This window comes from Geotrypetes seraphini, chromosome 3, assembly GCF_902459505.1.
Source record: "Geotrypetes seraphini chromosome 3, aGeoSer1.1, whole genome shotgun sequence".
Taxonomy (NCBI): domain Eukaryota; kingdom Metazoa; phylum Chordata; class Amphibia; order Gymnophiona; family Dermophiidae; genus Geotrypetes; species Geotrypetes seraphini.
Window position 1 is genome coordinate 339,547,754 of NC_047086.1, and position 15,322 is coordinate 339,563,075.

Genomic DNA, 15,322 nt, shown 5'->3' on the forward strand with positions numbered 1-15,322 from the left:
TTCAGCTTTACCTGATGGTAAAAAGGAAATCTAAAGTCCAAGTTTTCCCGGAGGAATCACCATTGCCAACTGGTCCGATAGACGCTTTCATGGAGTGTAGCTCCCGAACGCAGCTACCGGATGAACCCTCGGCAGGAGGAGGCATGCTGATTGAGACATGTGGGTACTCCATTGAAGGCGCCACCTTGTCTCCGGAGGAGCGGAGTACACTAATGTGTCCTGTGGCTCATCGCAAGTACCTTACTTGGACAGTGGTCTTCCTCATTTCTCATTTCAGCTTGACATGTCAGTGAACTTCAAGCACTGGTGGCGGATCCTCCTTTCACACACAATACATTTCACCATGACAAAGTGGTGCTTTGCACCCATCCTAAGTTTCTTTCAAAGGTTGTCATGGAATTTCACCTTAATCTATTGTACTTCCAGTATTTTTCCCTAAGCATCAACCTCATCCTGGGGAAACGGCAGTTCACACTCTGGACTGCAAATGAGCATTGGCCTACTATTTGCATAGAATATCTCCTCAACTTTCAATATCAACCGCAGAAAATATCTCCAACTTTTTCTCTCCTTTAATCCTTACAAGTTGGGATGTCCAGTATCCAAGAGAACAATTTCCACATGGTTGGCCTCTTGTACATCCTTCCGTTATGCACGGGCTGGGCTACAACTGGGGACTCGTGTCACAGCCCACAAAGTCAAAGCTATGGCAGCTTCAGTTGCTTTTCTTCACTCCACTTCTATTGATGAAATCTGTAAGCTGCTACTTGGTCCTCAGTTCACACATTCACATCACACTACTGTCTGGAATCTTATTCCAGACGGGATGATCACTTCGGCCAAGCAATATTGCAAAATTTATTTTCCTAATGACCAACTCTCCCTCCATCCCATTCTAGTAAGCTAAGGAGTCCCACATGTAAGAATATGCTGCCTGCTTTTCGTGGGATAAAAGCACAGTTACTTACAGTAACCAGTGTTATCTAGGGATAGCAGGTAGATATTCTCACAAGATATTCTCACAACCTGCCCACCTCCCCTGGTTGGCTTTTTAGCTTGCTTATTGAACTGAGGAGCTGTGCGCTCGTGCATGGAAGGCTGCGGTGCGGTCTTAAGAACTTTCTAAAAGTTCTTAAAGTGGCGATGCACTTTTTAAAGCTGTCCTTACCGGGGCTCCGTGGATAATGTCGCCCACATGTGAGAATTTCTGCCTTCTGTCCCTGGATAACATCTGCTATGGTAAGTAACTGTGCTGTATGGGAATACCAAATTTTGAGCTTTTATCATCAAGCAGCTAAATTGCATATTCTGCTGGCTTGGATAAACCAGATGCCTAAACTTTGGGTGCAAATGGAACAATGGCTACTGCCCTTGGTACCCCTGTGGGCTATCCCAGGGTTGCCTCATCAACGGCTTCTTGCCTTAATATCTAAGAAGACTCTGCTCCTACACTATCCTCTGCAGACCTGGTGTTGGCTTGTTGTCTATGATTTCCTGAACGCCAATATTTTGGTCTCGCAGATATCCTATATACTCCAGGGCTGCAGACTGATAGCTCCTGGCTGGTTTTTCTGTGCTGGGCGAAAGCCTCCTTATATACACCAGGCCATCTTTGGAGTGATCAAGGGATCATAGCATGGGATGTTGTGCAGGAGGAATATGGATTGCTTAATTCTGAATCATTCTATTACACCCAGCTTAGAGCTCTGTTATATAAAAGAGCCAAGGAAGAACTGTTGCTCCTATCCATCTACCTAGAGCAGGCTTTACAAAAACCTCCACAGCATGGATTGATATCTTTATGGTGGGAACAAGGTATGGGAGAAATTGTACCCTCTGAAGCATGGAAATATCGTTTTTTAAAGCTTTATTGAAGATTTCATTAGCTAGTAATATGAATGAAAATGGGCATAAAATATTCTATAGTTGGTATTATATACTTCAACGCTTGAACAGAATTTATAACATGACTAGCTCTTTATGTTGGAGGGATTGTTACGAGGTGGGCAATTTTTATCATATTTGGTGGACATGCCAAGTGATGCATTTTTGAGCCCACTTACTTCATGTGATTACACTAATATCAGGAGAATTATACCCTCAGGACTCTAAATATTGTCTGCTGCACGAGAGACCTCCACATATATCTAAAAACAAACATATATTGGCATGTCGCATGTTTGCAGCTGGTAAGATGTTGATAGTAGCCCACTGGAAGAAAAATTATGCACCTTCATTGATTCAATTGTTAAGGAAACTTGACTTTATTTGTTTGATGAAACTTTCAGCCTTGAAACAGCTGATTACATCTCCTTCATAAGGTATGGGACATTTACCTGCAATGGAGAGAGGTCTCGATGTCACCCTCTTTATGAGCCAGGAGTGGACATTTTTCTTTGCATTTTAGTGCTGATTTTTTTTCCTTCCTGGAAACTCTGTAATATGGCTTATCGACTATTTCTATAATGGTCTGAATGTTCTTTAGTGAGGGCTTCATGGGCGGGGGGGTGTTATTCTTTTTTTGTCGCTCTCTCTCTTTTTTTGTATAAGTTTGTTTGACATATCGTAATTGTATTGCTTGTTTGTTTCCCTCCTGTATTCTATATTTTGATATTTTTAGAAAAATAAAACATTGAAAAAAAAAGTAGCTGAACTGTTTCCTCTTTCTTGTTTATAGAAATCATTGCAACTGACAAAGAAGATGTTGCTTTCAAGGACCTTGACGTGGCTATTCTGGTTGGCTCCATGCCCAGGAGAGAGGGCATGGAGAGGAAGGACTTGCTGAAAGCAAATGTGAAAATTTTTAAGTCTCAGGGTACTGCCTTGGACAAGTATTCCAAGAAGACTGTCAGGGTGAATTATTTTTTAAACTTTATTTTAAATTTGTAAGACAGTTGCAAATAGTTTTCATTTGCTTATTTTCATCTTGAAATAATTTTATTGAAAATCACCCAACTATAGTTCAGAACAATATAAACAATTCACACCTGTTTCCACCAATCCACTTGTCTTACACAGCAAATTTTCCCCCCAATAACCCCTCTAAACTAACCCTCCCCAACTTCCCTTTCTCAGAAACAGGCTACTTAAAAATTAACCCATCTTCACAAATTCCTTAATACCCACTCGCCAACCACTTTTATAAATCATTCAACAAACTGCGGCTACTGCTTATTTTTAAAACTAGTTTGACTTAATAATTTTGGGCTTCCAGCCCAATTAGATCAGCTGCCATTAAACTGCAGGCTTTTTCTGTCTGTTATATATTCCACTTCTTCCTTACACAGCCCAGTAATATAATGAAAATCCATGGCCAGCACAGAGACTACTGGGCTGTTTACAGCAAAACGTTGGGACCATTATTTGCATTAACTTTTTTTGTTAATTCAAGTTAAACTTTTAATGTATTAATTGGATTAGTAATACATTAAATATTCAGCCCTATAAATGTTATTTTGGTTCTGTAGCTAATTTTAGGGGTTGCTTAGGAGTTAAAGGACATCAAAGAATTTTAAAGTAATCTTTAACAAAATCATTTACACCAAAAAGTATATACTCTAATACAAGACAAGATTTTGGGGCCAAAAAAGTAAAGGTCTCGTATTATATTTGGGTCAGTACCAACTCACCCCCCTCTACTGGACTTCTTGTAGGCCTCCGCCGGACCTGCTGTAAGGCCTGGTGGTCCATTGGTGTGCCGGGGCATGAGGGATCCCTCCCGTCTCTTGTCCTGCTGACTCTGACCATTTTTTATCTCCCTTCTACCATGCCACCCTCCCCCGGCATACATTTTTGAATTCCTGGTTGTCCAGCAGTGTACCTGGCACGAGTAAGCTTTCTACACTCCTGCCCCACATTGATCTCCTCCCTGAATGGCTGCTTCAAGTTCTTACGGCCCAGCAATGTACCAAGCACGAGCCGCACTCCTGCCTGGCCCTGAGCCACTCCCTGAATGGCTGCCATAAGTTCTTCTTGTAGGTGGGGGAAGTGGCTCTGGCTTCCAACACCACTAGTTTATGAAATGCTGCTCTCCGATGCCACAAGGACAGTGGACTATCTGCCATCCAAGCCTGCACATACTTCTGTCCCACTATAACTGCTTTACCCAATAATTTATGCCCCCCACAACCCCCTCTCCAGTGAAGAAAAAGTATAGCCTGTGGAGTAGGAAGCAAGACCATGTGCAACAAGGCCCCCACATATGCAAAAATTTCCCTCCAGAATTTCAGCACTTCCTTGCACTGCAAAAAGGCACGGGCTAAAGTGTTGTCCCTAGTATTGCACGTTAAACATAGCTTACTAGCCACCAAGCCCATATGAAAAGCTTGTGATTGGGACTGGTTACTGTTCTAAAAAACTTTTCCTGTAGTAAGCACTATAAATGGTGATCACACCTACACAAAGAGTTTGTTGAATTAGCACCACATCTACAGCAGATCGCAAATCTTCTGTCCATCGAGAAACGAACTGTGTAAAATTTTTCACAGGAAGCATAGTAAAACTTTTATAAAATATGGAAATTAATGTATTTATGTATGTATGTATTTTTTTTTTTTCAAGATGGCGGACAGTTAAGACATCTATTCTTCTGTCTCCTATCTATTTTTATTTTTTCTTTTCTTTGTCTTTTTATATAATTTTTATTGTTGATTTCTAATTTTTTGTTTTTGTCTTAGACCTTAGTATCTTTTTCTTAATTTATTTTCCTATGTTTTATATTTATTTTCAAATTATTTACCGTTTTGTTGTTTGGCCGTTTGATCCAGCTCAGCAAATTGAAGGGCACTGCACTTGTGGGTCATAAGACTTTATGTTGGTGGTCTGAGAGAGTCCTGACTTGGACTTAACTGGGGTTGTGGAGGTCCTGTACTAGATCCATTGACCCAGTATGCCGACGGCTATGTGCTGCGATCTGCCCCTAGTTTGGAGGTTTAAGGGGAGATGGCTGATTTCGGGCGAGAGATCTCCCGAGAAAGAGCAGTGCAGATGCCGCGTTGTGGTCGATGACCTACGGTTGGAGGATCTGGAGAGGGATTCCTACGGGATCAACTGTCAGAAAATGTTTGGGAGATCAGGCCTGAGCAAAAGTCAAGCCCATAGTCGGAGCGGTCCTTTTCGCCACTTTTGCCTGTCCCTTACTTGCTTGGTTTTGGGCGGCATGGACCTGTTCGGAGCTTATTCGGCCCGGGATTTGATGACTTTTGCCCCGAGATCCCAGTGTCCATCTGTCAGACCTTTCTACAGGGTGTCTCGCCGAGGTTGCTGAGTTCAGGTAGTGCGGGAGCATGGCTTCAGCAGAGAAGGAACTCCATGTTGGCCTCGGCCCCGGCGATGTCAGTGAGCAGCTCAGTGCCTTGTGACCGTTGCAGTACATTTGCCTCCTCCGCCTGTATCCTGCATGCGGGACTTCAGCAGCGTTGGTCTAATCATCATCTGCCTACCCGAGATTCGGAGGACTTCTGCCCTGATGTCCCGCTGTCCATCGGCCCAGGTTGGGACAGTAAATACAGGACAGGAGTACTCTATTTACCCTAGCAACAACAGCACCAGCATACATAGTCTTTCAACACCGGGCAGTTTTCCCACAAGTATGATGCTACTTCCGTGAAGCAGTTTGCTTGATCCAAATTCATCAATGACGCTGAAAATATGTTTAAAGACACTATTTTTCATTTATACTTTATTTTTCTTATCATATTATGAATTTCTTTAACCTTATTTATTGTTTTTAATTCTGCCTTTATTATGTTCTATCTCCTTCATTTAAATTCTCTCCAAAATTCTATATTCCAACGGTTCTTCCCTTCACATCTATTCCTTTTTTCTTCTCTCTTCCAATACTAAAGTACTATTCAGATCAATGCTGTCTAGTTAAAATGTTTAACCTTAATCTTCTTCTTTATTTTTCATTTCTTTATCAACTTTCAGGTGCTTTAGTTAGATTGTGAGTCTTCGGGACAGTAAGGGAATTTATTAAGCACCTTTCTTACTTCTTATTTTCAATTTTAAATGTATATTTTCTTAAAACCGCTTAGAACCTAACGGATGTAGCGGTATACAAGAAATAAATTACATTACATTACATTACTATCTCTCTGTTCTCCAAATAAGGTACCCAAGCATTCCCCAATTCCCAAAGTTATTCCCTCCTTAAAGAGAGCCTGAGTATAGTAAGATAACTGTAAGCAAGCCAAAAGATCCTCAAAAGACTGAAGTTCACCAAAAAGATGCTCTAAACCAGATGTTGCCCATCGTTCTATTACTAGATTATCCAAACCCTTCTGACATCACTTCCTAATTGCAGGACCAGGACATGACGTCAGAAGGAAGCCAAGGCTGGTGCAAGCAGCAAGTGGAATATGCTGCTCGCACCGGCGAATATTTCAAGAAGAGGTGGCAATGCCAGGTGCCAACCTCACTAGCTACACTACTAACTCCCAGAGAAATGTTTTCCAACTAGCTCATATGTAGGCATTCGATGGGGAAGATAAAAAGAATCTAGAGCTCACATAGGCATTTGGTGTATATTTCTTGGCTGCTCCCTTTCTTAGCATTACTCTGTACTCCAGAGGACTGGGGCTGGTGTGGTACACCTCTTGCAGCAAGTGGTGGTCAGGCATGTCGCCTGTTCAACTGATTTCTTTCAACTAATTTGAAGTATCTCATTGTGCTGGTGAAAACTTCAGTAAGGGGGGGAGGGGGAAAAAGCTGGGATGACTTAATTTTTGTTGCTTCGTATTTGCTTTTGGTTAAACGTAATGACTGCTGAATATTGCCCTAGATCAGTGTCTCTCAAACGTTTTTTTTAGCTCTGGCACACTAAACTGAGCAAATGTTGTTTTTCACAGCACTTAATTAAAGTTATAAAATTGCAAAACCAAATGTTATTTATGGGTAATAGTAACAACAGTGAAACTAAAGTAGATAGAATAGAATTGCTAATCAATGCAATGAATGTGCTTGTTTTTGAGAGCAAATTGACTCAAACATGGCTTGATAGTTGACAAGCAAACATGTATTTCATCATCCACCAACTGCAGTTATTCAGAGGGGGGGGGTTGTTTGTTTTTTTATTTAATTTTTGTAGAGCTGAAAATCCGAGTTCATAAAGATAAGAAGATCCAAATGATAACAAAGCCATGATTGTTTTGTTGCTCAAGTTAGGATAACTACTGCATAAAAAATAAAATTACTTGTTAGTTTTCAAGGACTAATCGCATCAAAGAATGATGCTTGTCTGGCTGGTTGTATCCTTAAACACACACACACACACACACACACACACTCTTATAACATTGACAGACTCTTATGTATGCAACATGCATGTCATCTATTTTAGTGTATACTTATGAGGGGAATTTTTAAAAATAAAGTAAAATTCTGCAATCTCTCGTGATACATCCAGAATCTTTTCAGGGCAAATTCTGTGCCATGAGACACAGTTTGAGAGACACTGCTCTAGATTAATGGCAATGTACATATATATATATATAAATATTAAGGTATGTACATTACCATTAATCTAGAGCAGTGTCTCTCAAACTGTGTCTCATGGCACAGAATTTGCCCTGAAAAGATTCTGGATGTACACACACACAATCTTGTCTCTTGCAGTTGATACTTTAGAATCTAAATCACAATTTTTTAATGAGGTAAAAATTCTTTATAGTTTATAAATCTTTCCTTAATTGCTTCTGATAATTTCAGCTAGGCACAGCTGAAAGCAGTGCAACATGCAGAAAAGTGAAGTTAGATAGTTTTTCACTTTCTTCATGTTCCATTGCTTTCAGCTGTGCCTAGCTGAAATTATCAGAAGCAATTAAGGAAAGATTTATAAACTATAAAGAATTTTTACCTCATTAAAAAATTGTGATTTAGATTCTAAAGGATCAACTGCAAGAGACAAGATTTTGGTGTAGTCCTCTAGGCTCTTTTTGTAGAGGGGAGAATCAATATCCGACTTGTGCCTGGAAAACAGTCACTGCCAGGAGAGGTGTCGAATTTCATGAAAGTTCACGAGATTACGTACACACACACACACAAGCTGCACTGCCTCCAATGGTTACCTTTCTTTCTGAAACATTGCCCGCCTCACTGCTGTAACCTCACGAAAGCGCTTTCCTGCATCTGTACGCGATTATCCTCTCCACCTCACAATTGGGTACAGACACAGGAAAGCACTTGCATGAGGTTACAGCAGTGAGGTAGACAACGTTCCATAATAATGGTAACATACCGAGGGCCTCAAAATAGTACCTGGCAGGCCACGAGCTTGAGACCACTGCTGTATACATATTAATGAAGAGAATTTTTGCTCTTTTTGGTTGTAGAGACTAAAGTCGTTTGTATATTTTTTTTTAGGTGGTGGTTGTGGGAAATCCAGCAAACACTAACTGCCTAACCGCTTTAAAGTCTGCTCCATCTATACCAAAGGAGAACTTCAGCTGTCTAACTCGCTTGGATCACAACAGAGCTAAAGCCCAGGTAAAAGATGACTGTATTTGGCTTGAATATAGCATTATGGTGGTCTCTTCCTTTTGAATGCTTTTTAAAATGTGTATTTCGTTGAAGACAGGAATATGTGATCCTAAATCATGTATATTGATAAACAACCAAAGTGAGCACTTATGTGTTTCAATTCAATATATCCAAAATTGGAATCAAGATTCTTAAGGACAGATATTGTGTAGCATCTCCTTATCCCAGGACAAGCAGGCAGCTATTCTCACATATGGGTGACGTCATCCACTGAGCCCAGATGCGGACAGCCTTGCAAGCAGACTTGCTTGTAGAAACATAGAAGTTTTGAGTCGGCCGCACCGCAGCAGTTTGTTCAATTACTAACCAAATTTGGGACGACGCTGTCTTCTCTAATCCAGCCTGGGCAATCAGCAGTCTCCCGCGAGGTCGAGCCTATGCCTCGAGCTGAACCTTTACACTGTATGCAAGGAGCAGAGTCTTTGCGAGTGTCTGGTCTGGCATCTATGCAAGGAGCAGAGTCTTTGCGAGTGTCTGGTCTGGCATATATGCACTCTATGCAAGGAGTAGATTCTTTGCACGCTAAAACCACTAGCACACCTTTGTAAAAAGAGCCCTAAAGCATTATTTTCATATGCTCCCTTTGGTTGTTTATCAATATACATGATTTTGGGCATTATTGTAGCGTCTACTTATTGTTGAGAATTATTCTAATGCATGTATTGTATGTGCTGTCAAATCTAAGAAGTTTCTAGAAGGAAGCTTTGAGCTCGTGTGCCTCTGCCAAATATGCAGCTTTGTTGGAAGATACTCACCAGACCTGCCATTGCTTTTTTTGTTTGGGGTTTTTTCTGTCTTTCCAGCCTTCTAAGGTGTTTCCTTATTTTGTCTATTTCTAGTCAGGCTTTGTGCCACTTAGTTGGGCATTTCATCAATATACTTTTTATTTATTAAATTCATTTTCTATCCCATTCTCCCCAACAAGCTCAGAACGGGTTACAGGATAACTCGTACATAAGATACAGTCAAACTGGTTACATTTTGCCATATTTACAATACAGTTTTGAACCCTGATGTCTGTTTAGTTAAGAGTTAACAGCTAGATCTCCAGTATACCATATACACTACATGAGGCTTGCTAGGATTTTTCAACTTTCATTTTTTTTCTTTTTACCTTTTTCTATTACAGTATCAGGAAAAGTGTCCCATGACTTCAAGGGGTGCCACTGTTACACTCGTATGTCCTTAGCTTATCCAACTGAATACTACCTGTGCCCAAGTGAAGGTAGTAGTTTCTCTGGTTTATGAGTAGTAGATCAGGCTGTGTACCTACCTGTCTGTCCACTCACTTATCTTGAGGTCTGGTAAAAGAACCAGGGAGCAGATTAGAACAGGCTGGTGACCAGGCCCAGTTGCAATAGTCCTGAATTGGTATCAAGGTAGGGCCTGGAGTGAAAACTTTACACTACTTTAAAGGCTCACCTCAGGATCCGAAGTTGAGTCTCAATCAAGGCCATCTGAATTAGTACATGGTTTTGAGGGATTGTACGTGGTCAAAGATATATCATGATCAGAAATGGCTGTTTTATAAAGAACAAAATAATGTTATCAAGATCAATTCCATTATATAAATCACAAGAAATGGAGGAAAAAAGCCTCAAGTGCACTGTGTGCGATACCTTTTTTATGTTACACTGCCAGCACTTCACAGGACCAGCTCTCATTCATTGGCTAAAAACCCCCCAATGGTGACCCATTTCACAAGTCGCTTCTTCAGGGGAAGTTAAAAGTACTATTTTCTGTAAATACAAAACCAAAAGCCACATACTGAAAATATCACATTCAGAAAGTATATTAATGAACTTATAAATAACTCTGTAAAGGTGAAAACCCCACCAATCGAAAAACTCCCTCACTGAAGTGTGGTCTCCTCACCACATCCAAACTGCAGTGTTGTGCTGCTGAAAATGGCAATCGCTGATGTTAGACACTGACAAACCACTTCCCCTAAAGGGTATGAAATTAGCTCCATTCACAAAATACCATTTATAAAAATGCTGACCACTCTGCTTGCATTTAAACCAATAGGTTTGCAAGTGTTTAAAACAAAAATCCACCTATCTGTATTGCCACCACGCTTGTTAAGAGAAACTTGCTCAAATGCAAAATAGAGTCCTCAAAAGAATGTTGCTTCACAATAGGAGGTGCAGCAAAGGAGTTGGCGGTGAGCAGTGGCACCCAACATTGCCGTGCCATCCACCCCCTTCCCCCATGTACCTCTTGAAATGTTTGCCAGTGTGAGCAGAATCTTCCACTTGCTGCTTGCACTGGTTTCGACTCCCTTCCAACATCACATCCTGGTCCTGCGACCAGGAAGTGACATCAGAAGGGAGCTGAGGTTGGAGCAAGCAGCAGGTGGAAGATGCTACTTGTGCCAGAGAACATTTCAAAAGGTGCCCAGGAGGAGGTGAGGTGCCCCCTCTTCTTCCTCTATGTGATCAAACAATGCTCATTTATTCACACACATAAAGGACATGAGGTTTTACCCACATATAATTTATTGCGGCTACATTTTAAAATATAGACAATATGCGAGGATTTACATGTAGTATATGATTTACAATAATAGTATTACAGTATAGGGAAAAGTGTCCCATTACTTCAAGGGGTGCCACTGTCCTTAACTTATCCCACTACCTGTGCTCAAGTGAAGGTAGTAGTTTCTCTGGTTTATGAATAGTAGATTAGGCTGGTAGTAGGTTTTACCATCCGCAGGTTTCACAAAATCAGCTGTTTCTAACATATTAGCACACTATTTACAGGCACCACACTTGCGGTGCCCTATGTTGCACTTTGCTGCTCCAGGAGCTATGAAACTTGAGAGTTCTTTTAAGTCTGGAGAAAGCAACCCTAAATTGATGTCCACTAAGTAGCTTATGAGTTTGTAGAATGTTCCAATTCTTTTGTAAGATTTTTTTATGGCCGCTGTCTGTCTGTCATTCTTTCGGTCTGTATCTCTCCCTGGCCCCCTGCCTGCCCGTATTTCTCTGTTGCCCCTTGGCTGTCCTTAGTGCCCCCTCCTTCCCGTGTCATTAGTGGCCCCAGTGCCTCCTTCCCGTGTCATTAGTGGCCCCAGTGCCTCCTTCCCGTGTCATTAGTGGCCCCAGTGCCTCCTTCCCGTGTCATTAGTGGCCCCAGTGCCTCCTTCCCGTGTCATTAGTGGCCCCAGTGCCTCCTTCCCGTGTCATTAGTGGCCCCAGTGCCTCCTTCCCGTGTCCTTAGTGGCCCCAGTGCCTCCTTCCTATGTCCCCCCCTCACTACCTTCCAGAATTTGTCCCACCCCCACCCCTGAAGCCAACCTGCCTCCCTCCTTCCCATACCCCTGTGTAATAGAATCCTTGAGCAGCATCTTTCCATTTCTACCCCGCCATCTCCCCGTACAGTAGAATCCAGCATTTTTCTATCGTTCCCTCCCTCCCATTCCCCTGTGCAGTAGAACCATTGTTTCCCCCCCCCCACTCACCCCTGCCACTACTGCAGCCGTTCAGCCGACCCCACTGACCCTCCCATCTGACCCTCCCACCGCGAGATGACATATAAACCTCCCGACTCCAGCAGCATCCGCAGCACTCTAACACGCTGCTTTGCGGCCTTCTACTGCCCGTTATTTCCTACGCGGCAGAGGAAATCAGGGCAGTAGAAGGCCGCGGGTAAGAACTTCCTTACAGTGAGTGAGGGGGGAGCCGTGCTGGGTTTGAACTGTAAGGGAGCCGGCAAGACCGCAGGGACCGTTGTATGCGCGCATGTGCACCCCTGCCGGCCACGGACCTACTGATCATGGATCACGCAAGTAAGGGTGCGCATGCGCGCTTAGCATTTTATTATAGTAGATAGATTTTTTTTTTTTTAATGATTGAATTCCTTGTTGGCCACATCATCCTTGATTCCAAACTCCTAGAACCTTTGTCCAAGGTACCATGCAAGCTCCAGCCATTTCCAACACTCCTGACCCAGAACGATGGATCTTTCCTTCATCCCAACCCTCAATCATTAGCACTAACAGCATGGTTTCTTTCACCAAGCAAGTAAATGCTTTTTGTCTCTTGGCTGCAGTCTCTTCTGTCATTGAATCATCTAGAAAACATTCCACTCAGTGTTATTTCAAATAGATGCAATTTTCTTTCTGAATTCTCTTGACCCAGTCACGTGTCCTTTTTCCATCAGTTCTCAACTACTACCTTCACCTCTCAGAATCTCGTATTAAGTGCATCTCAGTGCTATCAGTGCATTCTGCTCTCCCATGGATAAGAAACCTCTGTCTATTCATCCCATAGTTTCCAGATTCATGAAAAGACTTTACCGTACTAGACCACCTATTAAGCGTGGGAATTTATTGTGGTACTATCTGCTCTTACAAATTCTCCGTTTGACCCACTTGCAACTTGCCATCTCAAACTTTTCACTTGGAAAGTTGTTTTCCTCATTGTCCTCCTGTCTGATCCTCCCTACACAAGATTTTACCAAAACAGAGTACACGGCTCTGAACTCATCCAAAATTCCTACCCAAAGTTGTCTTGGAATTTCATCTCGACCAGTCCTTAGTACTACCTGTTTTCTTTCTAAAGTCACATTCCGATCCTGGAGAAGCAGCTCATCTCACTTTGAACTGTAAATGCACTCCGGCATGCTACCTGGTCGGGACAAAATCTCATAGAGGATCTTCCCATCTCTTTGTAGCTTTTGCCCCTAACAGACTTGGAGTTCTTTTACCAAGAGAACCATCTCTACCTGACTGGTGGACGGTATCTCCTTTGTGTATACTTGGGCTGAACTGACACTGCAGGGTGTGTAACAGCCCACAATGAGCTGTGGCTTCCTTGGTAGCTCATTTCAGTTTCTCCTCTATTGAGGACATCTGCAAGGCAGCTAGTTGGTCCTCAATCCATACCTCCACTTCTCACTACTGTTTAGAGTAAAGCTTCAGGAAAGACAGTTTGGACAAACAATTCTACAAAATCTCTTTACTTCCTGAGTGCTAACTTTCTTTCCAACCCTTCTGAGTTTCATCAGCATTGTGTTGATATATCCATTATCCCAGGACAAGCAGGCAGCTATTCTTGACTGATGGGTGACGGCACCGACGGAGCCCCGGTACGGACAATTTTAGAGTGATTGCACTCTAAGAACTTTTTAGAAAGTTCTAGCTCGGCCGCACCGCGCACGCGCGAGTGCCTTCCCGCCCGACAGAGGCGCGCGGTCCCTCAGTTTCTTAGTTTCCGCGGAGCTAAGAAGACGCGTTTTCAACGGCTGTTGATATTTTTTCTTAACTTGCCTTCCCGCTCGCGTAAACGTTTGGCTTAATTTGCCTTTTTTCTTTCTTTTATTTTGTTAAAAAAAAAAAAAAAAAAAAAATCTTTTATTTTTTTTTTTTTCTTCAATTTCGGTTTTCCCCGGCGGGGCCTTCTGCCACCATCGAAGCCTCGGCCTTCGATTTGGCGGAAGCCGTTTTTCCTTTCATGCCCCCTCAACCGGGTTTTAAAAAGTGCCAGCGGTGTGCTAGGCCTATATCTCTCACGGACCCACACAACTGGTGTTTACAGTGTTTGGGTCCTGAGCATCAGGCCTCTTCTTGCACCCGCTGTGCTACTTTGAAAAAACGAACTTTGAAAAATCGCTTAATTCAACAGCGATTGTTGTTCGGTGCCGAGATGTCCGACCCCGTTCCTTTGACTCCGGCTTCGGCACCGATTCAGTCGGCACCCTCGTCTTCGACGCCGCGTGATTCCACACCGGCATCCCAACAGTCAGGTAAGCCGGCTAAGAAGCCTTCCCCGCTGGAACGTCTTCCGGCCTCGAGTGCAGTGAGCCCAATCCTGCCGCCGGTTCGACGCCAGCGGAAGCGCTCCGCCCCTATAGAGGTGAGTCCCTCGACATCGGGCTCCTCATCTCCGGGGCGTCGAGCGGCACCGCAGGTACCGCAGAAGAAAAAAGCGGTACCGGTGCCATCCCTCGATGACCGCATTACGGCCATTCTTCAGGTGCAGCTGAAGGAGCAATTAGAACGACTCCTTCCTGCTATCATGACACCGAACCTTCCGGTGCCAGTTCGCACCGAGCCATCGGTACCGGTTCTTGTACAACCTGTATCGGTACCGATTGTGGAACCCGTATTAACCGCTTCCACTGTTTCGGTACCGCTTCACCTAACCTCATCGGTATCGATGCCAGTCCTTGCACCGGAGCCGAGAGCTCACCATCAATCGGTGCAGACTTCGGCACCGATGCGTCCGATAACTTCTCCGGACACGGTATCGATGAGGTCGGGCAAGTCGATGCGCAAAACCCGACACATGCAAACGTCGACACCTGAGTCTCGGGACCATTCTTCCCATGTAAGGGACCCTGATCTGTGGGGAGACTCAGAGGAACCCTTTCTTTCTGAAGGAGAATGTTCCTCAGAGGAGGAGGATTCGGCTGTCCCTGACCCATCCTCCAAACAGGCCACTTCCTCTTTCTCTAGTTTTTTGAAAGAGATGTGTGAGTCCTTGTCCATTCCTTTGGAGGCTGAATCCAAAAAGTCTAAAGCTTTTTTGGATGCCCTTGATTTTGATCAGCCTCCAAAGGAATTTTTGAAACTTCCCCTTCATGACATCTTGAGGGAAACTTTCTATAAGAATTTAGAGACTCCTTTAACTGTCCCAGGGGCCCCACGTAAACTGGATTCTCTGTATAAGGTAATTCCCATTCCTGGGTTCGACAAACCTCAACTACCACATGAATCCTTATTTGTCGAATCCACCCTTAAAAAGACTTCAGGAGCCAGTGTATATGCATCTGTCCCTCC

At 43.1% G+C, this 15,322-nt stretch overlaps 1 protein-coding gene across 1 annotated transcript in view; it reads left to right on the top strand.

Moving 5' to 3' along the window:
* MDH1 (malate dehydrogenase 1) overlaps nt 1-15,322 on the top strand; it is an 82,566-nt gene that overhangs the window by 34,237 nt on the left and 33,007 nt on the right. Inside the window, exons 4-5 of the mRNA XM_033936044.1 lie at nt 2,678-2,853; nt 8,362-8,484. Coding sequence (XP_033791935.1) covers nt 2,678-2,853; nt 8,362-8,484 — 299 coding nt within the window. The remainder of the gene's footprint in view (nt 1-2,677; nt 2,854-8,361; nt 8,485-15,322) is intronic.